This window comes from Mesitornis unicolor, unplaced genomic scaffold, assembly GCF_000695765.1.
Source record: "Mesitornis unicolor isolate BGI_N332 unplaced genomic scaffold, ASM69576v1 scaffold511, whole genome shotgun sequence".
NCBI lineage: Eukaryota > Metazoa > Chordata > Aves > Mesitornithiformes > Mesitornithidae > Mesitornis > Mesitornis unicolor.
In genome coordinates, this window is record NW_010161510.1 from 25,476 (window position 1) to 48,232 (window position 22,757).

The window sequence follows — 22,757 nt, forward strand, 5'->3', positions numbered from 1 at the left end:
AGTAGTATTGCATATGTAAGAGGAAAAGCAAAGCTTTTCTCCTGTTTTTCTAATCTTGATTTATTATGGAATATTTTTGTGAAATTCTTTTTTTATTCCCATTGTTATTACTTTTACCTTGTTTTAAGCCAGCTGTAAATTGCATTACTTTAATGGATTACTATTTATAGATTTTATTTTTTTTTAAAGTACAGTGTAAAATAAGAAAATATGACTGTGATACAACATAATATACTGAAGGCAATCAACATCACTAATTGCATTGCAATTAATGCCACTTGCTTACTTTACAGGACTAGTTTCATTGTCTTATGCCTGGCTTAAGCTGCCTATTCTTAGGGCTCTTAAGTGATAGGACTAATACTGAAACCACAACACGTTCATTCATAATTAGGTAGCTCCTAACTGGTAGGAGTGTAGGCACCAGCCAGCCCAAGAATAGAGTCCCTCTGTGTGTTATCAAACAGGACACTAGATTAACTGTCATAGAACAGCAAATAAGGAATCAGTGCCTAGCAGGACTAGAAATACAGTGCTTATGGGAGAGATACTTCCCAATCTCCACCTCCTTATAGCTGTATTTCTAAGTTAGCCAAAACCAGGGTTGTTTCTATGCAGATATAAAATATTTTGAAGTCTATGTGGTCTGATGCTTTTTTAAAAAAGCTTCTTTTTCTCATTAATGAAAATAACTAGGCTAATCTGGAGGAACAGAGTCTTTGCTAAAGATCGTTTGGGAAGATCAGAAGGAAGTCAAAGTGGGAGGTTTTTCAGTCCTTAACTGAATATCTGTAGTGCTTGATTTTGGAGCAAGAAACTCTATTTTCCAGGTTGACAGATGTTTGGGGCAGAGGAAAGCAAAAACGCAAAGCTCTGCACAAGCAGTCTGATATGCTGCTTATCAGCTGCTCAGGTTTCATTTTCCTGATTCATGCAGTATAGAGCCTTTCAGGAACGTCCAGGCTAAACTTTCGGTGTCAATATCAAAGCAGAAAGTTAGTTTTAAAAACTTCAAACTGACTTTCTGACTTATAAAACTAAGAAATGCAAACAAAGTGTTCTTCTATAAAACCTAAAATGTTCTGCTGAAATGTTTTCTTGCTGTTTTTAAAACAACTCGTTTAGCAAAAATGTGATTTTGCTAGCAAGTTGTGATGAAAATTACCTCAGACTTTGGGTTCTTCTTTTTGAAATATCTTATGGAATAAAGGCTGAATAATTTTTCCAGCTTTATAGAGGCCTTTAGTCTGAATGAGAAAATAGAGATAGAAATAAACGACAGTACGCAGGTTAGCACAGGAGCAATTTTTCCATTAAACAGTATTGAACATTCTTACATGTGTTGCCTTTGCCTTAATATAGAAAGGAAATGAAGGGAGTCTATTAAAGTAAGTGCTTATAGTTACATTTCTTCTCACCTGGAAAATTAATGCATAATTTCACAGTAAAGATTTTTCATTTATTCGGAAAAAGCTTACTTTTTTTGTGAAGACACTGTGGTTGGCTGACTGCTGGACTCACTTGCTAAATTTCAAATTGAAACATGCTTTATGAGTCTCAGAGAGAAGCCTCAGGCTTGCTTTCTTCTCCTAATGCAGCCCAGGATCCCACCAGCCTTCTTTGCAGCAAGGGCACATTGTGGTTGATGTTCAACTTGGTGTCCACCAGGACCCCAAGGTCCTTTGCTGCCAAGCTGCTTTCCAGCCGGTTGGCCCCCAGCATGGACTGGTGCATGGGCTTTGCACTTTCTCCTTGCTGCACTGGGTAGTTGGCCCCCAGCATGGACTGGTGAATGGAGTTGTTCCTACCCAGATGCAGGGCTTTGCACTTTCTCCTTGCTGCACTGGGTACGGTTCCTGTTGGTCTACTTCTCCAACCTCTCGAGGTTCCTCATTCACTCTGTTCTACTGTAAGACTTGTTAAAATCTGTCTGAAACCCCTCATCGCTGTCAGCTTCCTAAAAGGCCTGGAAATACAAACAGAACTGCAAACAGAATCAGTGGGCTGTGCAGGACTAAGCAGCTATTTGTTACAAATACTCTGATTAGGATTGTGCTAAGAGCAGGAAGTTGTAGTATGAAGCGGAGGAGGAAGAAGGACAGGAGAGCACCAGTACGGGTGTCAAGGTGCTATGGGTGCAAGGGAATACTAGGACTGTGCTAAGAGAAGGAAGTTGGAGTATGAAGCGGAGGAGGAAGAAGGACGGGAGAGCACCAGTATGGGTGTCAAGGTGCTATGGGTGCAAGGGAATAGGCAAGTATACCTCTGGACCTACTCATATTCCCCTGGCTGGGGACTAGGTGGGAGCTGGGTGGATCAAGGTCAAATGAAACATCAACCCAGTGTTGGAAATGTCTTTAAGTTCTGCTTGCTCATTCTTGTAACAAGTATATGGAGTAGGGGAGATATACTTGGGAAGCAGACAGAGCCTTCCCCTGGGATGACAGGAATGTACATTCCCTTGATTTATATTTTTACTCAAGGTGGAAGTTTTAAGAATTTCTACAGATATTTTTATTACTTTATTTTCAAGTTCCAGAAGCTTGACAGATCTTAAAAGTATAACATTTTTGTCTGTGTAAATCAAATATAATTCTTATAATCAGATACTTCACATTATGAAACAGAAAACAGAATTAGGAAATCATCCTAATTTGTTTATTTCTTTTCTACTGAACTGTTCTTAAACAGAAGCTATGGCAAAGTTTATCATTTGCTTTTGATTATTGCTCAGATAATTCACTGACTATAAATTGTCGGTGTATTTCCAGATATACTGGAAAACCAAAGATTGCCTCATCCAGCATTGACAAGTTGTAACTGTAAGTTAATTTTCCAAAGCATTTCCTCCTTTTTTGGAGGAATCAGTCTATTAGAGATTCATTCTGTTAAGGACGTGGCTGTTGAGTATCTCCCTTAAATACCACCTGTTTTTCTGAAACCTTGTGCAGATGGAGAATTCTGTTACCCATCATTCTATCCTCTCTTGAAGTGCATCTTTAACTGGACTTAAGCTTAAAAATAACAATGTATAATAACATGCCATCCCCATATCAGGGGTTTAGGAAGGAAGAATGTTGTATTTATTACAAAGTATATGGAGAATTTTGTGGAGGCAGTATGAAACTGCTCTAATTCAATTTTTGCTGGTATACCTGAATTTCTTGCTTGGAATGAGGGATGGGATATCTCTGGGGAGCCTGAAATGGTTAAAAGAATGCTTATATTCTTAATACTTCATTTGCTTCCAGGGGCAAATATGTTTGCTGGTCATGCTCTGAAGTTTTAGAAGATTCAGCATTACTACTGAATGCTGAGCTCCTAGGAGAGACGACACAGAAGGTTGTAATTTAGATTGAGGGAACACACGAGGCAAACCAAGCCCCAGAATGGAACAGGGATAGAAATGAGGCAAAAATGGAAACACTGGGAAAAGGGAAGATAAGAACAGAAATACTGGAGCAGAGCTGGAGTTGTGCAGGACTTTTTAATGGGAAGTGATTGTGCCCCTGTACTTGGCACTGGTGAGGCTACACCTCGAGTACTGTGTTGAGTTATGGGCCCCTCACTACAGGAAGGACATTGAGGCACTGGAACATGTCCAGAGAAGAGCAACAAAGCTGGTGAAGGGTCTGGAGAACAAGAATTATGAGGAGCAGCTGAGGGAATTGGGGTTGTTTAGCCTGGAAAAGAGGAGACTCAGGGGAGACCTTATTGCTCTCCACAACTACCTGAAAGGAGGTTGTACTGAGGTGGGTGTTGGTCTCTTTTCCCACAGAACTAGTGATGGGATAAGAGGAAATGGCCTCAATTTGCTCCGGGGCAGGTTTAGATTGGATATTAGGAAAAATTTCTTTACTGAAAGTGTGATCAAGCGCTGGAAGGGGCAGCCCAGGGAGGTGGTGGAGTCCCCATCCCTAGAGGTGTTCAAGAAGCGTGTGGATGTGGTGTAGTGGGCATGGTGGCGTTAGGTTGATGGTTGGACTTGATCTTAGAGGTCTCTTCCAACCTTCATGATTCTGTGATTCTGTGAATGTTAAATTGTACTTACCAAAGGATATTAACTGCCATACTTTTATTTCTATAGGAAGTTTATGGAGACTCATCTAAGAACAATTCCAAGTGATGCTTTTGCCAATCTCCCCAACATCTCTAGGATGTAAGTTCTGTTTCTGATATTATTCTTTTAGCTCTTTTATTAAAAATCCCTTTCCGTCTCCAAAATTCTGTCTTTTTACATGAAATCTTCTGAAATTAAAATATTCTTGCATCTTTGCTATGTCACCACTTACATTTTAGAACTGCAGGTAATCATCTCATTGTTCTAACCTGAGCCAGCTAGAGAAAGGCATATTAGGCTTTTTGGGATAAGAGCATACCTTTATTGAAGTAGATGTGATAAATAAGGCTATAATCTTTTTTTTTTTTCAGTTCACAAGATATGAGAAATGGTTTCATTCATAACAAATTAACATATTCTGTTGCTGGTCCTGGATAAAAATTTGTTTCCAGCTCTCAGCATGATTTGTAACTCATTTCATTGGAGACCCTGTGGCATTTCTAAACTAGAAATGGATCATCTATCACCCATATGTGCATGGCTATTGGATGCAGGGGACTCCTCTACCATCTCCTGATTCACTCCCTAGACTCAGAGCCATGCAATTTAGAAGGGACTTCAGGAGGCCTCTAATCCACCACCTGCTGGAAGTTGGGCCAACTACAGGGTCCAACCAGACTGCTCAGTGCTTTTTCCAGTCTGGTGCTCAGCTTTATGTGCCCACTGTTAACTACATAAACCACCTCATTCAGCGAGAGGCCTGCATTTTTCTTGCTCAGCCTTTTATTACTAATGTAGCAACAGGAGCTCTTCATGTTGTCCTTGACATTCCTTACAAGCCTCAGCTCCAGCTGAGCATTGGCTGAATGGCTGAGATGGGCTTCTATTTAAGACTTCATGAAACAGGGCTCTGGGGGAACATGGAGGTCAGTCTAATTATATTTTCTATTTTCATCCAAGTGTATTGAAGCAATGACTTTCTAAAATCCTTAGAAGTAATTGTTCTTGAATATCTGCAGCCCCATTTACCATCTCAGTTTAATCAGATAGATGATGTATTCTTTTGGAGGGTTTTAGGGGAAGAATGTCCCTCATACAATGTACAGTATTATGTATATTATATATAAACCTGATAAACTTTGTTCAAAACAGACTTTTATTAAATGTAGAAGTATGTCAAATCTTCTTTGGCTTTCAGTGACGCATTGCTTAAAAGCTTTTCAGATTTTAATTCTCAAATTGTAAAATGTATGCATTCATAAAAGCATAGGTGTTCATCTAAAGAATTCAGAGACCTCTTCTCTAAAGATGTCTGGCCTCCAAAAAACTTCCAGTGGCCAAAAGGCTGCTACACCAAATCTTCCTAATCTCCATGGGACCAGAGGTGAGGAAGGGCTATTTGCACTGCCTGTCTCTAGATCGGTTGGCAACCTTGTGAGCTAAAGACACTGCCACCTCATCTGCATGGGCATTATGAGTCAGTGACAAAGCCTATACCCTTTGGTAGTAACATGGTAACAGATAACCAGTCTGTTGCATGCTTTGATCTCATTCAAGTGAAGAGGGAAGTCAAAATTACAAGACGTTATAGTCTTGAATGAGATGAATGGGTGCTTTTTACACACCTTAAGGTAACATATTGACATCCATGTCATAGAATCATAGAATGTGTTGGGTTGGAAGGGACCATTAAAGCTCATCCAGTCCAACCCCTGCAGTCAGCAGGGACATTGGTACCACATCAGGTTGCTCAGAGTCCCATCCAGCCTGACCTTGAATATCTCCAGGGATGGGGCCTGCACCACCTCTCTGGGCAACCTGTGCCAGTGATCTACCCCCCTCATGTTGAAGAACTTTTACCTAATATCCAACCTAAATCTACCCTGCTCTAGTTTAAAACCATCGCCCCTTATCCTATTGCTGCACACCCTTGTAAACAGTCCCTCCCCAACTTTCCTGTAGGCCCCCTTCAGGTCCTGGAAGGTCGCTATAAGGTCTCCCTGCAGCCTTCTCTTCTCCAGGCTGAACAACCCGAACTCTCTCAGCCTGTCAGTTTATCTGGTTCATGATCTCAAGGCTACCTGGGCAAACAAATGTCAGTATCTCTCCCAAATTATTTTTCAAAGACAGTATCAGAATATGGGGTTTTACCATCCCACTACTCCACATTTATATGTAGGAAAATAGCATAGATGTAGTTGTAACCTACCTAAAGTTATGACCTGATGTGGTAGCATTACACTGTGCAATGCCTTCTGGATTACTACATTTCTTTTGTTAATTTTTAAAAGCCTATTAAGAATAGACAGTTGCTTAAATTTGAATAGTGTCAAAGCCCTTCTGGATTTTTCTTACAGCATGACTACTACTATAAATCATGAACTCCCACTTTCTTGATATAATCTTTGGGTTCAGTAGCTGTATTTTAACTACAGCTCTTGTGTGTTTCTTGCCTTGCAATGTACCACGTCTCATCTGCTTCTCCCAGCCCACAGTTTCCATCAGCAATGAAAATTACTGGATCATTCCTTGCTTTGTAAACTCAACTAGAAAATGTTCTGAAGTTTCAATAGCACAAACAGATATTTGCTGTTCCAAATATAGCACTTTATTTTGCTATATGGTTTCTACTATATAGTTTCCACAAATAAACCTTTTTTTTTCCTCTATCCTGAACAGAAAACTCAGTGGTCTTCTTTATGAACTTTGTTTAAACAAGAATTTTAGAGCTACTATTTATCTTAATGCATATCTGTGTAATTTGATAGCCAGAAGCAAAGACTGTTTCACTGTGCTGCTTTGGCACGGGAATGAAACAAAAGCATTTCAGTGAAATGCTCAAGTGCAAAGCAAATTCCTGTTAGAAATGCATCAGTGCACTGAAAAAAATGTTTTATAAGATATTCAGATACAAGAGAAATTTCTGGTTTATATCACTAAGCTTGCAAATTAGATGAAATCTTGGTAGAAGAGCTTTGTCAGGTATTTTCACCCCTACTGACTTAGGACAGGTTGAGCATCCACTATTTTTAAGGTCAAGGATAAGGAACCTTTTTCCTGGGCTCAGGACGATGATTTGGGGTGTGATTCATAAGTACCTCACAGACACCTGACCTGTGGCTCCCCAGGGAGTTTTCTCCACACAAAATAGCATCCCCACATCGCACAGTGCTCCCTGCCAGCATCCGCACTGGTTTGCTCCCACCCTCCCCTGCTCCCCAGTGCCAGCCCATACAGCACAGACCAGACCCAGAGCTTCCATTGCCTTGGGTGCTCCTGCTCGTCCTCTCTTACTGCACCCTACACCTCACCCAGCTGCCCTCCAGCAGCAACACAGGGGATGCTGAGGCAGGAAAAAGGCAAAGAGAGGCAGATAGAGGGACAGGGAAGAAAATAAGGGCAGAGAGAGGGCTTGGTGGCTACTGCCATGTGCTGAACTGCTTTAAATCCCCTGTTCTCGGGCTCTTTCTGAACAGGCAATGGTGATTAAAGAGTTAGAGCAGACCTTCTCTGAAGCTGTGCATTTGGTGTTTAAGCTATGACTGTACTCTCGATGGGTGTTGGAGGCATTTGGGAATCCTGTAAATTAAACACGGCTGGGAGGGAAAGAAGGTGCTGAATTGTAACACGCCTTCAACATGGGAATTTAAACACACTTTCCTTCTTTTTCTGGTGTAAGTCCTCCTTCCGTTTCTGGTGTCTGTCATTTTTTGTTTCTTACATTTAATGACTTGTGTTATTTGTTCATTAGCCAGAGCCCAAATATTTTCAGAGGCGCTCTGAACACTTGGAAGTAAATGTTTATGCACCATTAATACATTTGTCTGTTTGACATTCCTGTCTCAGGGGAGATTTTTAATGTGTTTGTATGATTTTTGGCTGTTTATCTAAATGACACTAAAGCAAATAAAACCACACATTTCCCTGTCATCAGTGCTGATGCAGTTTAATTAACGCAAACCAAAACACGCCTGCTTCTGGCGCAGAAGACTGCAGGTCAACACGCAAAGAAAATAAGCAGCTTCCTTCCCACTTTTGTCCTGCAGCTGAGAGATAGGAAACCATAACTCAGTCAGCTCCATGCCAGGCTGCAGAGGGAAAAATGCAACCTGCAGTGTGGTGGAAGGGCCCTGGTGGCTGTAGGGGTGAGGGAGAGGAGGATGAATCCTCATTGCTGCTCTTCTGCCTCTCATATGTGAGAAAAGAGCCCTTGTCTGATGTAAGGTGACCTGTTTTGATCAAGGAGCACACAGAAAGTACTCTCTGAGCCTCAGCTGCTCAGCATAGGGATGCAATGTTTGTTCATTCACTGGTTTTCATTTAACTTTCTTTAGCTTTTTGCTGCATAGAACAAACAACTATTTTTGTTATATCTCATTGATATAACCTCTCTTTTGGTATGTTAAAATGGAATAATTAATTTTCTGTTAAAGACTGAAACTCCAGTTTCCTAGGCAAGAGGCAATTATTGCTTAGAGGCAAACTAAATTAAAGCATCTCACATAAACCTCTAATACTCAATCACAGAGGCCCAGACTGGAAATACTTCCTTTATTGTATTCCTCTTTTATTTTTTGCTTCCTTCCTTTTGGAGGAGGCAAATAGCTTTGTAAAAGTAATATTACAGTGGAAAGAGAATCTGTCAGTCATACAATCTCTAGTAGTTGCTTTTCTGCTGTATTTTCAAATATCGTGACCAATAAAAAGTCGATCTCATGATAGAAGATTTAAAATTAGTTCAGGTAATATTAACTCCAGTGTGGAGAGGACATAAACTCCATGGGGACTGTTGGTGGTATTAGTCGCCTTCTGGTTGTTAGGACATGTGTGGGTCATAAAATAATTGCTACCATTTTTAAAAACATTTTAACTATTTTTTAATAGTCATTGAAAGAAATATAGATTTCCTAAAAAATTTCCACAAAAAGTACAAATCCGATCCATAGGTGATTGTATTAAAAACCCCTCCTCGGTTAAATGAGTGTATTTTAATTTGCTATTTACTATTATTACTGTTAATACTTTTAAAAATTAAAAGAATATTAAAAATATTTTCTGTTTTGAGAACGCAACCCAATTAGAATTGATGTAAAATCAATCAAATTGGGTATCATTTCAGTATGATCCTAAGATTTTGCAGGTCTACTGATTGGAGAGGAGGAAAGGCATATGATACAGTCTCTTTATTATTACAGTTGATTTGATTGTGACATCTAAAATGGACATCTAAGACTCTTCTAGTCAGTTTAATTTTGTGCATTTAAAATGATGCTCAAGTTGCTCAAGGTATGTGTAACCATGCAAAATATTAAAAGTTGAGTCACTGATTTCAGTCAAGAGTATCAAAAGATAGGACTTAAGCATAAAATAATAATAATAATTAATAATAATAATAATATGAGGATTATTATGATGATGCAAGGCATTCCAATTATTTTTAAAGATCTATACATTAGAAAGATGATATAAAATATTATTAGAAAAGGAAATAAAATACAGGAATACTCCTTTGAAATGCTATTCCAACAGTAGTGAATTTTAAAATTAAGAGATATTTTGAAAGACAGAATCAGATAATTTAACCCCCCCAAAAATGTTGGTTACCCTGAAAATCTGCAGTATTTAGTTGTAACACAACTTTACTTGCACTTCAAAGGCTTTACCAGCAGTTCCAGTACTATCATCCTTCTGATGCTGGTGATGAGACTCTAGAGCTCTTTTCCCATCCCATTCAACAGATCCCTAGCCATACATAGGCTACTCAGTCTAACCTGTGTGCAATGAAGTATTTCTTAAACTCGTTTGGTTTTGCTTCTCAGCCACATTACTCCCTCCACCCTTTACAACATTCACTGTATGGCTGGAGTTTCTCTCCACATTCACGTTAGAAGCTATTTTTGTCCTCAGCAACAGCAAAGCAGCATTTGCCCTGGTGATCCCTTTGCCCCTAAAGAAATCGTGGCAATTGTTGCAGTGATAGCCCAAGGACCATCTTTGTTTCTTTCCTTCCTTGTTAATTATTTGATATAGAGAAATATGCCAATTTACCTGAGGACTAGAGCCCCCTCGACATCTCCAAGGTGATCTTAAGTGGGGAAAAGAGAAGAAATGTGATCTGAAATGTGAAAACTGGATGCTTGCTTTTGCTGCATAAGAGTATTGGGTTGGGTTATTATTTAACTGTATTCTGCAGTAGAGTTTGCATCTAAAGCATCAGTCAAAATCAAATTTCTGTTAAAAGAGCCTCCTTCAGACACTGTCAGTATGAAAGAAGGGGAAGGACTCTATCAGAAAGTGATAGGCTGAGGGGTAAAGGTTTTAAACTGGAAGAGGGGAGATTCAGACTGGATATCAGGAAGAAATTCTTTACTGTGAGGGTGATGAGGCCTGGCCCAGGTTGCCCAGGGAAGCTGTGGGTGCCCCCTCCCTGGAGGTGTTCAAGGCCAGGTTGGACGGGGCTTTGGGCAACCTGGTCTGGTGGAGGTGTCCCTGCCCATGGCAGGGGTTGGACTGGATGAGCTTTGAGGTCCCTTCCAACCCAAACCACTCTGTGAGTCTATCTATGATTCTGTGTTTGGCAGTGTCATGAGAGTTGGATGAGAGAAAGAGAAGGAAAAATAAAGTGACATGATGGGCACTAGCCATGGCTCACCAAGGCCTAAGTCTTGTTTCTTGCTCTCTTTGCTGGTGTTTAGCTACATCTCCATTGATGAAACACTTCAGAGTCTGGAGGCTCATTCTTTCAGCAGTTTAAGTAAACTGGAAGAGGGCAGATTTAGGCTGGATATTAGGAAGAAACTCTTTACTGTGAGAGTGGTGAGGCCCTGGCCCAGGTTGCCCAGGGAAGCAGTGTTCAAGGCCAGGTTGGACGGGGCTTTGGGCAACCTGGTCTGGTGGAGGTGTCCCTGCCCATGGCAGGGGTTGGACTGGATGAGCTTTGAGGTCCCTTCCAACCCAAACCACTCTGTGAGTCTATCTATGATTCTGTGTTTGGCAGTGTCATGAGAGTTGGATGAGAGAAAGAGAAGGAAAAATAAAGTGACATGATGGGCACTAGCCATGGCTCACCAAGGCCTAAGTCTTGTTTCTTGCTCTCTTTGCTGGTGTTTAGCTACATCTCCATTGATGAAACACTTCAGAGTCTGGAGGCTCATTCTTTCAGCAGTTTAAGTAAAGTCACTCATATGTAAGTACTACAATTAAATACAGTGATAAAATAAATGTGAGAATGTGTGAAAATAACATACATGTTGACATTTGAGTTGTCATTCTTGTCTTATTTGTGGCTAAATATTCCTTTTTTCTCATTTTGTTTGTCTGTAATATGGAGTCAGCTCTTTTTTTCCCTAAAAAAATTTTCAGTTCCCTTGCTCTTCTGTATCCTCCTGTAGTGAAAAATATGTGGGGCTAAGAATGGCTTCTTAGCCTGGCTTGAAGGCAAGTTAAAATAAACTGACAGCTAAGAATTACTTCTGTCAAATTATTGAAGGTAAGTGAAAAAAAAGTAATATAAGCACCAGAAATAACATCAGAAAGCACAGAGCAAAATGGCACTAGCTGGAGACATGAAGAATTACAAGTAACCATTCTGGAAGTACACAAATGGTAAAATTAAGGATCTTGGTCTGGCTTTTAAGTAGAATGGAAATGCTATGGACAAAGGCTTCTAGGAAGTGTTTTGTACTTACTTGTCTGATCAGTCCTCTCCAAATGATGCACTAGGGCACATACAAAAGTGGTAGGATATGGGTGTCTGGGTCACTCAGCATTACCTTGTCAAAATAAGAAGGTAATGTACTGACTAGGGCTTCATAGGATCCATCCAGCATCCAAAGGCAATCAAAAGGGACTTTAGGGCACTGGGGTGACTGATTGAAGGATATAAAGCATGTTTATATTCCTGCCTGTGTCCCTTGCCATCAGCATCCATCTGTGCCACGGCTCCTCCCTTTCTCCCAGCAGTCAGGCCAGAACTCACTGGCAAGGTCCAAAATTGCTGCATGATCACAGCCATGCCAGATCCTGGGCCTGGATGTGACTGGGAAGGTGCAGGAGAAGTCCCAAGCACCAGCACCCACGGCACCTATGGCATGAGCTGTGGGGAGGAGGTTTCCTGATACAGGGTTATGGGTTATGTGGTATGGATCCCCTTATATTTCTCACAAAGCAAGATAAAAAACATAAAACAAAAAATCCCTGTACACAGACATACAAGATAGACCTTTTCTTTCTGCACTAGAGCTAAAAATGCTACTTAGGACAAGAGACCAGAAGTCTATGGACAAAAGCTATAGGCAAACCTCAAACCTTTGCAGACAGCCCATGAATGAGGGCTACCTCTACTACTGTGCTTACCACACTGCGAAAAGCTGTTTGGAGATTTAATCTATTATTTAATCAGGGAATATCCAGGCATCTGGCAAATTAAACAGTTGCATATAAGCTATAAAAGAAAGCAATTTATAAATGTGACCATGTAACTGAAATGCTTCTATAACTCCTCTATAACACTTACCGTTGTTCAGATTGATTTACTTTCCAAATAACAAGATTATTCAGGGATAAATGTATATGCTGTGCTATGTATTTGTTGAATTTTCTCCACTTACATAGTATTTTCAAAGTATTCTTGCTAAAATACTACTGGCTAAAGATTATCGTATGGTATTTTAAAGATGGCTGAAGTTACCGTAACAGTTTTAAAAAGCAGTCATTTCACAGTCCAGTTTTCACAGGTTGTTTTTCGTGGACTTCTCTAAAGTGCAGTTTTATGTAAATAATCATTTTACCCTAATTTAAACTTATAAGCATAGTTTCATTTTAAAAACATTTGTTTTTCTACAGAACTTCTTATGAGAAAAATTAGTGTTTATGGAAGGGAAGAACTAATTGCTTTGGCTTGAGTCGAGTGTCCTGTGAACAGGCATCCTGTGATCAGCATCATTCCTGTCTGCCAAGTCTGTTAGAGTGCTTCAGTTTTGATCTTCAGCACTCCATTTTCCTGGTCCTTATTCACTCCATGTGGCTCTGTCCTGGCTTTCTGCTCCCTCCGGACCTCAGGTCCATGCTCTATGTATGCAGCTCACCCCTGTTCCCATAAGACCATATTTTTATGAACCTAATCCTCTTGAATGCTGAGCATTAAGCATCTCCTGCTGAGGAGCGGCTGAGGGAGCTGGGGCTCTTGAGCTTGGAGCAGAGGAGACTGAGGGGTGCCCTCATTCCTGGGGATCCATTGGGAAAGGGCAGTGTCAGGAGGAAGGAGCCAGGCTCTGCTCTGGGATGGCCAATGCCAGGACAAGGGGCAATGGTCCCAAGCTGGAGCACAGGAGGTTCAAGCTGAAGAGAAGGAAAAGCTTTGTGAGTGTGAGGGTTATGGAGCATGGCCCAGGCTGCCCAGAGAGGTTGTGGAGTCTCCTTGTCTGCAGACACCCAAAGCCCTGGCCGTGTTCCTGTGTGACTGCTCTGGTGATCCTGCTGTGGCAGGGGTTGCACTGGGGGAGCTTTCCAGGTCCCTTCCAACTCCTCACATTCTGAGATTCTGTGAAACTCTGCAACCTGAGGCTGCTGATCACCTGCTGTATTTTAATGAGCCAGATCTCATTTTGGTTGTAAAGAATCGCAAAATTCTCACTCTAGGAAAATGAAAATCAGGACCAAGACTTTGTTTCCCTCCACTCCCCAGTTGTGATAAACTGGTCTCACGATGGTTTCTTATTCCTTCTGTTTGTCTGTCTGTACCATTTGTATGTCTGGGAGACAAACTTAACATGGTTATGAATTCAGGACTGTCTTTGCCATACAGTGGCATAAGTATTTTTTCTAGGTACACTTCTGAAAGTGTCCGATTAGCAGTCAGTGTCTCTGTGGAGTTGTCTTACTAGAAGAGTTACAGCTTGATAGCATTAGACTAAAAAGCTTTTGTAATCAAAATTGTTTCTCAGGAAATAATTACCACAGAAGCAACCACAGAAAAAGTCACTCTCTTTTCCCCTTCTCTGTGTCTCTGCCCACTCTCCTCTGATCTCTCCCTCATTTCTCTCCAGTCCCTTCTCCTCACTCCAAAACTTCTCTCCTCTCCTACAACCACATGAAAAGCCCTTTCAGCATTTGGGAACTGGGCCAAAAGGTTATGATTCAAGTGGCTTGCCCTCGTATATGCATCATTTGGAGATCTGCTGGGGACAGCTCTCCATCTCTGGCACTGAGCTGTAGCCAACCGGAGCCAAGGGCTGAGGCATCCATGACCCCATCCTTGGGTCTCAGAATGGAGTGACCTGAGCCATCTTTTAGATCCATTTATGAGTTCTATAAAAGAGACAGCAAAAATAATACAAAATACTGTTTGAGACATGAAGGGAGTAACCAGGAAAATAGGACATAAAACTATTAGCTAAAGAGATGGTTGTAAATCGACAGGATTATTATACATCAATCCTGTAAGTTTTGCTGAGCTTTTCTTCTTTGCACTCATAAAACAAAACCAAAACTCTCACCATGTTCGAAGTAATAACCATAACCATAGGCTATTACTTTGATTTTAGGACCAAAGGATCAAATTTTGGTCCTTCTTCCCCCTACCCAGTCTCCAAGACCCTATCCAGATGATGATTCAGCATTGTAAGCTGGCTCAGAATGCACAGTGGCCCTGGGCTAGTGCTGGCCAGTGCAGAAGCCCATTGCAGGAATCAGTTCCCTAAAATTTCATTTGAACATTGCAGGTTTCCGTTATAATGAATAAATATTAATGATCAGTGTGGTAATGTTCCTCCTTTTTATTTTTTACAGTGAAATTCGAAATCTTAGAAACTTGGATTACATAGACCCAGACGCCTTTAAGAACCTCCCACTGCTGAAATACCTGTAAGTATTTGGCATCTGCAAGCAGTCGGTACTTGAGCCGCTCAGATGACTCTTCAGGTTATGGAAGTTTTGTCTCTTTGCATTTAATTTTGGAACTGGTTGCAGTGTTGTTCCCCTTTGCTTTATTTATTGTAATGACGGAAAGCAAGCCAGGGTAGGGGTTGGAACTTGGACCATGTCTGCAAGAAAGGAAAACACGTTCACAAATTTATCAGCAATTTTGCTATTCTTCTTATCCATTAAATGTCTGGGATACACTAATGTTTCCTTGGCAAAATACCACAGCTAGCTTTCTGCTAGTGATAAGAGCTGTCTTACTGTATTTTTGTAGGGAATAGTAGGGACACAATAGAAATATACACATCTTTTCTATTTACTAGATATTTACACAAGGTATTAAGTATCTGCCAGCTAAGTGTGACAAGCCCACCCATAGACAGCTGATTTCATAGGCTTCTATGGCAGAAAGAAATCTTGAGGACTGTCCCATGAATTTTCTAAAGAGACACACAGAGTAATGAGACCATGAAAATTGAAAATTTTACCATAGGAAAGAGAGGAAGAGAAAGAGAACAATTTCTGTGATTGTGAATAATCTTTGGAAGACTTTAGAAAGGGCTCCATGTGTGCATGTGGCAGTGCTGAGGGGGAAAGATCTTCCAGATTTTTTTTCCTATACATCTGAAAGCAATGAAAAGAAAGTCTAAACAATTTCATTTCAGGAGAACAGTTGTGAAAATCAAGAACTGGAATTTCTTAAGTTATTTCCACTCTGCAGAAGTTCAGAAATAAGGGGCACTAACTGTACCCCTGTTAGAAGACAGTTAGAAGACTTTGGAGAGATCTTTGAACAGCACAGCCTCAATGAAAGACAGAAGATTTGGGGATCCAGACTATTGTTTGAAGCTGCTTTAATCTCCCAAGTGAATTCAGAGTTGTAATTTTTTGCTCCCTATCCACCTCATAGGCTACTTCCCTCTGCAGACCTGCTTAGCTGTCTTATTATGCTGTGTTCTACATTTTAGATTCTATAATTTATCCTAAATCTGGTATTTGTAATTGTTCTTACATCCTTATATTTTGGACAGTTGATTACAAATCAGTTGATTGACAGTAAAGAGGACGAAGTAGCCAACCTGCTGTGTTGGATGCTTTAAATACAGTGTGTGTTGTTCTTCAGTGACCCAGTGCACGTAATTCTTTGTTTCTTCTCTCTTTCAAGTGGTATTTTTAATACGGGACTCAAAATATTTCCAGACCTCACCAAAATCTACTCGTCTGATGTGAACTTCTTACTGTAAGTATCTGTCCTCATAGCTGGTTACAATACTGCCATCCTCAGAGAATAAAAACTCTATAGCAAAGGCTTCTTTTTGGAGAAAAAGACCAAATAAGTCTGACAAAGCACTTTTCCTCAAGCCACACTTCAATGATGATTAGTAGCAGATCTGGAAAATGCCAGGTCTATAAATTGAATATATCAATATGCTAGCACTATAAATTTGACCTGGATGCGACACAGACACACAAGCACATTTCTATAGAACTAGTCAAAGTGCACGACACACAATTTCTACAGGTCTTTTGCTTTTATTTTGTTTTTGTAATGGTTGTGCAATACCTGAATCAGTCTGAAGTCAGAACAGTGTAACACACAGGACCTGATCTGACATACACAGGGCCACAGAGATGCTGGAGGGAGTGGAGCATCTCCTGCTGAGGAGCGGCTGAGGGAGCTGGGGCTCTTGAGCTTGGAGCAGAGGAGACTGAGGGGTGCCCTCATTCCTGGGGATCCATTGGGAAAGGGCAGTGTCAGGAGGAAGGAGCCAGGCTCTGCTCTGGGATGGCCAATGCCAGGACAAGGGGCAATGGTCCCAAGCTGGAGCACAGGAGGCTCAAGCTGAAGAGAAGGAAAAGCTTTGTGAGTGTGAGGGTTATGGAGCATGGCCCAGGCTGCCCAGAGAGGTTGTGGAGTCTCCTTGTCTGCAGACACCCAAAGCCCTGGCCGTGTTCCTGTGTGACTGCTCTGGTGATCCTGCTGTGGCAGGGGTTGCGCTGGGGGAGCTTTCCAGGGCCCTTCCAGCTCCTCACATTCTGGGATTCTGTAATAATTAAATTGTTCTGGAGAAGCCATCAGGCAGTTGTTTGACTGTGTTGTTTTGTCTCCTTTTTCAGGGAAATTGCAGATAATCCTTTCATTACTTCAGTGCCTGCAAATGCTTTCCATGGGCTTTGTAACGAATCTCTAACTCTGTAAGTTCTTCCAGTTTAAGTCACAAGGCAATTACCTTGCCTTTCAACTCAAGCACATGCTAAAATGTTTAAAAAAAAAAAATGAATAGGAATTTGTAACAGAGAAACACCATACACAGGCAGCATCCATGATCTAGTTTGCATCAAGCCTTTACTTTGACACTGATTTGAATCAGGCCAGCTGCTTTTCTTTAAACTGGCTTGACCAAAGTGTGTTTGCTTTTGTATAACCCTAATGCCACTAAGTTGTTATATTGGAGAAAATGGGGAAAAGGGAAAAAATTGCAGAGTTCTATAAAGCCGCAACATGGTTAGAACTGTGTGTGTGGTATTTAAAAATACCATGAATAGTAATGGGTGAAAAGTGTCAGAGAAGTCATAATTGAGGGGAAAATTGAGAAATAAAGTTCAATTATGCAAGTCATAGCGTGAGCCACAAGAAACGGGAGGTGAAGGGAGAACAACTGTAATGGGTTATGACCCGAACTAGAGAGGAGAGCACTAAAATGAAAATGAATTAATTCTAAAGAAATCCTAAAAATTATCCATTTGCTCTAAGAAAGCAAAAGAGTAAAATCTAAAAATTCAGGCAGGCTTGATAGCCATTCATCATTCAACCGTACCTGTTTTGCTATCTATTATTTCCTTTAGCCTTCCTTAACCAGTCCTAGCAGAACGCTATTTCCCTGGTTTTAGTTTGAGGGTGGCACAGTTACAGAAAAGTGCTTCAGCCCAGTTCTCTTTGCTGTAAAAAGCAGTAAAAGCTGGCACACCTGCTACATGGCATTCGTGGTTCAGCTGTGCTTGAGAATGCTGGGCATTTATTTGGCCTCACGTTATAATTGCTGCTTCTTCAAGAGATTAAAACAAACTCATCCATAAAATGTGCAGTTGGCAAGAAAAATGATACCTAAGATTTGGGGTATTCAGTTATTGAAGCAAAAATACACCATTTTTATTGGTTGGGTTTTTTTTGCTTGCAGCAAACTCTACAATAACGGTTTTACCAGCATCCAAGGCCACGCTTTTAATGGGACAAATCTGGATGCCATGTAAGTAGCAGATCATTCACTTCTTTCAGGAAATATATATATATATATACACACCTGAATACTCTATGCTTGTTTGAGGCTCTCAAATACATATCTTTAATTATTTTTAAGGAGCAAAGAGAGGATATTAATTTCAGCCAGCAATAAAAATATGGGCACTTAATGCCTTTTGCAGTGTTCTTTCCTTTGGGATATATATTATAATTCAGAAATAAAATCATGGCAGGTAATTCCAGTGTGAGTTTTGTTTAACTTTCTGGCTTGAAGCTACAATAAAATTGCTTTTGGTAAGTAAGATTTCTAAGACATTTTGGGGATAATTGTGCTGTTTAACTTACAAGGCAGTTGTGAGTGAATATCCTCTTTACACTATATCCAAAATAATCTGCCCTGATCATTAACACACAACAAATCTCCAAAGATCCCAGAGGCTCCATTTGCTGTGGCAGAGCTTCCTCTGCTTCCTACTCCTTGACTGAAATCTGGCTGGAAATCTCACAACTGAAGAGATTTCTTCACTGGGAGCTCTTAAATTAACCAGAGTGTCATGAGGATAGATATTCTTTTCAATATTTTAGTTTAAATTGGGCTTGGATTCTGTAAGAGCATCCTTCACATGGTCTTAACATTTCCTAATTACCTTTTCTTCCTTAACAGCTAACCAGACTGGATTTTTTTAATTGAAATTTTGAATTTTGGAATTTTTTTGAATTGAAAACTTTCTTGAATTTTGAAAAGGTTGAGTTAGCTCTTCTTTTACTCACATTAGTTCAGTTACTTGGAGCCTTCACATGAAGAAGGAAGTTTTCCATGCTGACACAGCGTTGGTACTGGTGCCCACAGAAATCACAAGATGTAGAATATTGCAAAATGAATCTGGTGTCTGGGCTGAATCCCTCTAAACTCTATATGCAATACGCAAAATCTTTCTAAGCCTCAGCCAAAATATGAGCTGTGCTGGCTCTTCCACTTCTTATGTTTTGATGAAACACAGGTTGGAGATGATTTTACAGGAAATTTTGCTTCTCTGACAGCATGCAAGCACTATTGCTTCTGGCCTCTCTGGATTTTTCCTTACTGTTAAGAAATCAAGTGAAAATGTAGCTTTAGAAGATCTGGAGTCCTAAACACCCGCTTTATTGGCCTGGGTGGAAGTAGAGAAGCAGAAAACACACAGCAGGTTCTGCAGATACTGCTTGCTTAGTTTTGGAAGAAGTTAGTAATTAGTTTTCTCTATGTGAATCTTCCCAGAGACTGACTACGATGCACTAGTTAAGTAAATTTAAAAAACAAATAAACAAGGAAAAAACCAAATAAACCAAAAGAACTCAAAGCAAGCTTACCTTCAGGGCTTTGTCTACCAGCACTAAAAATGGTTCATTACAAAAAGCCAGTTCTCCTGATTAAATCGCATGACATTTACCTGGAGCGAAGCGCTACTCCAGATTTACAAGGCAACCAGGGAGCTGAACAGCAGTGGTAAAACCTTTATCTGTTTAATAAACTACGCTGAAATGTCTAAACTAATTTTCTGGAGTAGTTTGGTTACCATATGCCAAGATAAGGTATAATTTTGCTAAGTGCAAGCTTGAAGATTTGTTTCTATCAGCAGCATTAAGTTAATGCAAAGGGCAAATATTTCATTTTCTGTATTCTGACATTCCTCATTTGAACTCCTGTTTATCTACCACTGTGCAGTGAAGAAAGTACCTGTTTTCCTCTGGGGCTGACCCAAGCCCTTTGGGTTTGATGAAACGAGGAGTAAAAGGACTTGATGAAACTAGGAGAAAAAGAGTGAGGGAAAGACATTTTAATGGGTTTTAAATTATACCCTGAAGGAAACCAATCCAAAACAAGAATTCATTGTTGAGAAACCATGTGAAGACTCTGTTCCATCTATAAATCAGATGTTTTGGGAATCTCAGAGGGTGCCTTTACCATGCAGTGTGCCTTTCCACCACTCTCGCAGTATTAAAGACTGATGTAATTCAAGGAGGTGAAGCCAATCAATGGAGGTGTATGCATGGAGCCGTGCATAAATGGTTTGTTATCATACTGAATAATGGCACTACCTACTACATCTTCTCATCCAATAAGGATCTGTGTTGTATATGAAACAAGAAGGATCTGTGTTGTATATTAAACACGAGTATCGCTGTGTATGTTTGACAAAGGCAGGGAAGTACAGAGCCATGAATGAAGGGCTGAACAGCATTTAACTGAAATGTGAATCCCTCAGTCTAACAGATCATTAAGAGCCTTGAACTGCATCACCCCTGCAGACTTCTGCAAAGCGCTGCTCCTGCACTGATGTTTATTTCTGTCAGGAAATCGGTGAGGAAAGATTTAAAAAAAAAAATAAAATGAAATTAATGGCAAAATATATTTGTGATGAGATTTTACAGAGTTGTCTAAATTGCTGAAATGGAAAGCATACGATCTCAAAATCTGATTACAAAAATAAACTCCCAAAGAATATATTTACTTTGGTATACTCTCACAGGGATTTATAATGCTTGGCTGAGCTGAGTCAAGATAAACAACGGCACAGAAAAAACATAAGATGAATCCTTAACAGCGCTCATTTACCAACACATCCCTTTTGCCTGTTGTCCCTTTCTCTAACCTTCAATTCCTAATGCAACAAGATGCATGAATACATCAACATGTTGCATGTCCAGAGGCCATTCTTTTTCTCCTTGCTTAAGCTCTTATTTTAAAATCACAGTTACTATCAAATAATACATATTATATATAGAGATATATTTACATATATATATTTAGCCAGTGGGTGTTCTGACTAGGAACTTCAGTAACTTTATGTGGTTTTGAACTAAGTGATCCTTTGGGAGAAAATTCTGCAAAACCTCCCTTTTTCCCTGTTCATTCTTCACAGAATCACAGAATCGCTCGGTTGGAAAAGCCCTCTGAGATCATCACGTCCAACCGTTCCTGTCTACCCCCTAAACCATATCCTTAAGTACCTCATCTACCCGCTCCTTAAACACATCCAGGGATGGTGACTCCACCACCTCCCTGGGCAGCCTGTTCCAGCTTCTGACGACCCTCTCAGTAAAGAACTTCCTCCTTAGCTCTAACCTGAACCTCCCTTGGCACAGCTTGGTGCCATTTCCCCTTGTTCTATCCCCATCACCTGGGAGAAGAGACCAGCACCCACCTCTCTACATTCTCACTCCATCACTCCCTGTCCTGATAAAATCAGTTGTGGGACCGCAGTAAACCCTATCAGTGAAATAACCCAGCTTAAAAATCACATCCATTGATAAAGGTGTGTCCAGCTCTAATATGGGGAGTGGCAGGAATGGCCTTGGGCTATGGAAGAAGAGAAAAAAAATACAGTATTTAGTAAAAATACCTTCAGACACTTCAGCATTTTGTCCAGTTTTTCATCTCAGCTGAAGATTTTGAATCTTCAGGATTTTATTTTTCTTCTGCCATCTTTTGCTTTTCACATTTACTCTCTATCTCCAAATCAGTGTCCTTAAAGGCATCTCAGAGCTTTCAAATTTTTGTGTATGTTTTAGGAAAGTTTCCTCATACTTGTGTATTTCTCCTTTTTGGAAACTACAGCCATGCTGTATTCTTTGGCTTTTTTTGGTCCTAGGGTTGATGAATCTCAGTCCCTGGTGGTTCCTTTTATAAACCAGACTGTAACTTTGAGACAGATTCCGCGTGCCCCTCAAGCTGAGGTCAGAAGTTGCTTTTCCTGCTGTGGACTCTCTAACCTGCTGGATTATGAAGTGTGCACTGGTCACGTCTGAACGCTCAGCACCTGTCATACTGAGATGTTTTACACAGCAGTTTTCCTCATACCTGTGTATTTCTCCTTTTCGGAGACTACAGCCGTGCTGTATTCTTTGGCTTTTTTGGTCCTAGGGTTGATGAATCTCAGTCCCTGGTGGTTCCTTTTATAAACCAGACTGTAACTTTGAGACAGATTCCGCGTGCCCCTCAAGCTGAGGTCAGAAGTTGCTTTTCCTGCTGTGGACTCTCTAACCTGCTGGATTATGAAGTGTGCACTGGTCACGTCTGAACGCTCAGCACCTGTCATACTGAGATGTTTTACACAGCAGTTTAAATGCCCCATTACTGCAGCCTTCTTGTTGTCCTGCTGCAGCTGAGATTTAATGCAGTATTTTTCCCACTTGCCCCTGGATCTCGAGGCCATAGAGACTCTGTATTACTCGCTGGCATGGTTACCTTATTGATCTGATTATTTTTTTCTAAAGAAGGGCCTAATTTTACTTACAGCTCTATGAAACCACTGGCATATACTACTCCAGATTAATGCATGCTTTGCACCGTATTCATGTCTAGCTCACTGCCTTTCCGAAGTGGCTGTTATCCTCGTGTCCCCACTGAGGGTGGATATTCCACTGCACCCATGTGCTTTCTAAGACATCCAACATCTGTTCAGGCACCTGGGTATCAATGATGTGTTTTTATTTTCTGCAGTGTATTTACATTCATTACATATTTTATATTTAAATACTATATATTATGCATTA

General features: G+C 40.5%; 1 protein-coding gene across 1 annotated transcript in view; it reads left to right on the top strand.

The window, feature by feature from the left end:
• The window catches only part of LOC104547444 (thyrotropin receptor-like), a gene marked incomplete at its 3' end in the record, with an annotated part of 35,732 nt that extends 17,504 nt beyond the window's left edge, over nucleotides 1–18,228 (top strand). Inside the window, exons 2-7 of the mRNA XM_010193131.1 lie at nucleotides 4,088–4,159; nucleotides 11,172–11,246; nucleotides 14,849–14,923; nucleotides 16,146–16,220; nucleotides 17,099–17,176; nucleotides 18,160–18,228. Coding sequence (XP_010191433.1) covers nucleotides 4,088–4,159; nucleotides 11,172–11,246; nucleotides 14,849–14,923; nucleotides 16,146–16,220; nucleotides 17,099–17,176; nucleotides 18,160–18,228 — 444 coding nt within the window. The remainder of the gene's footprint in view (nucleotides 1–4,087; nucleotides 4,160–11,171; nucleotides 11,247–14,848; nucleotides 14,924–16,145; nucleotides 16,221–17,098; nucleotides 17,177–18,159) is intronic.
• Between the last annotated feature and the right edge of the window lie 4,529 nt (nucleotides 18,229–22,757).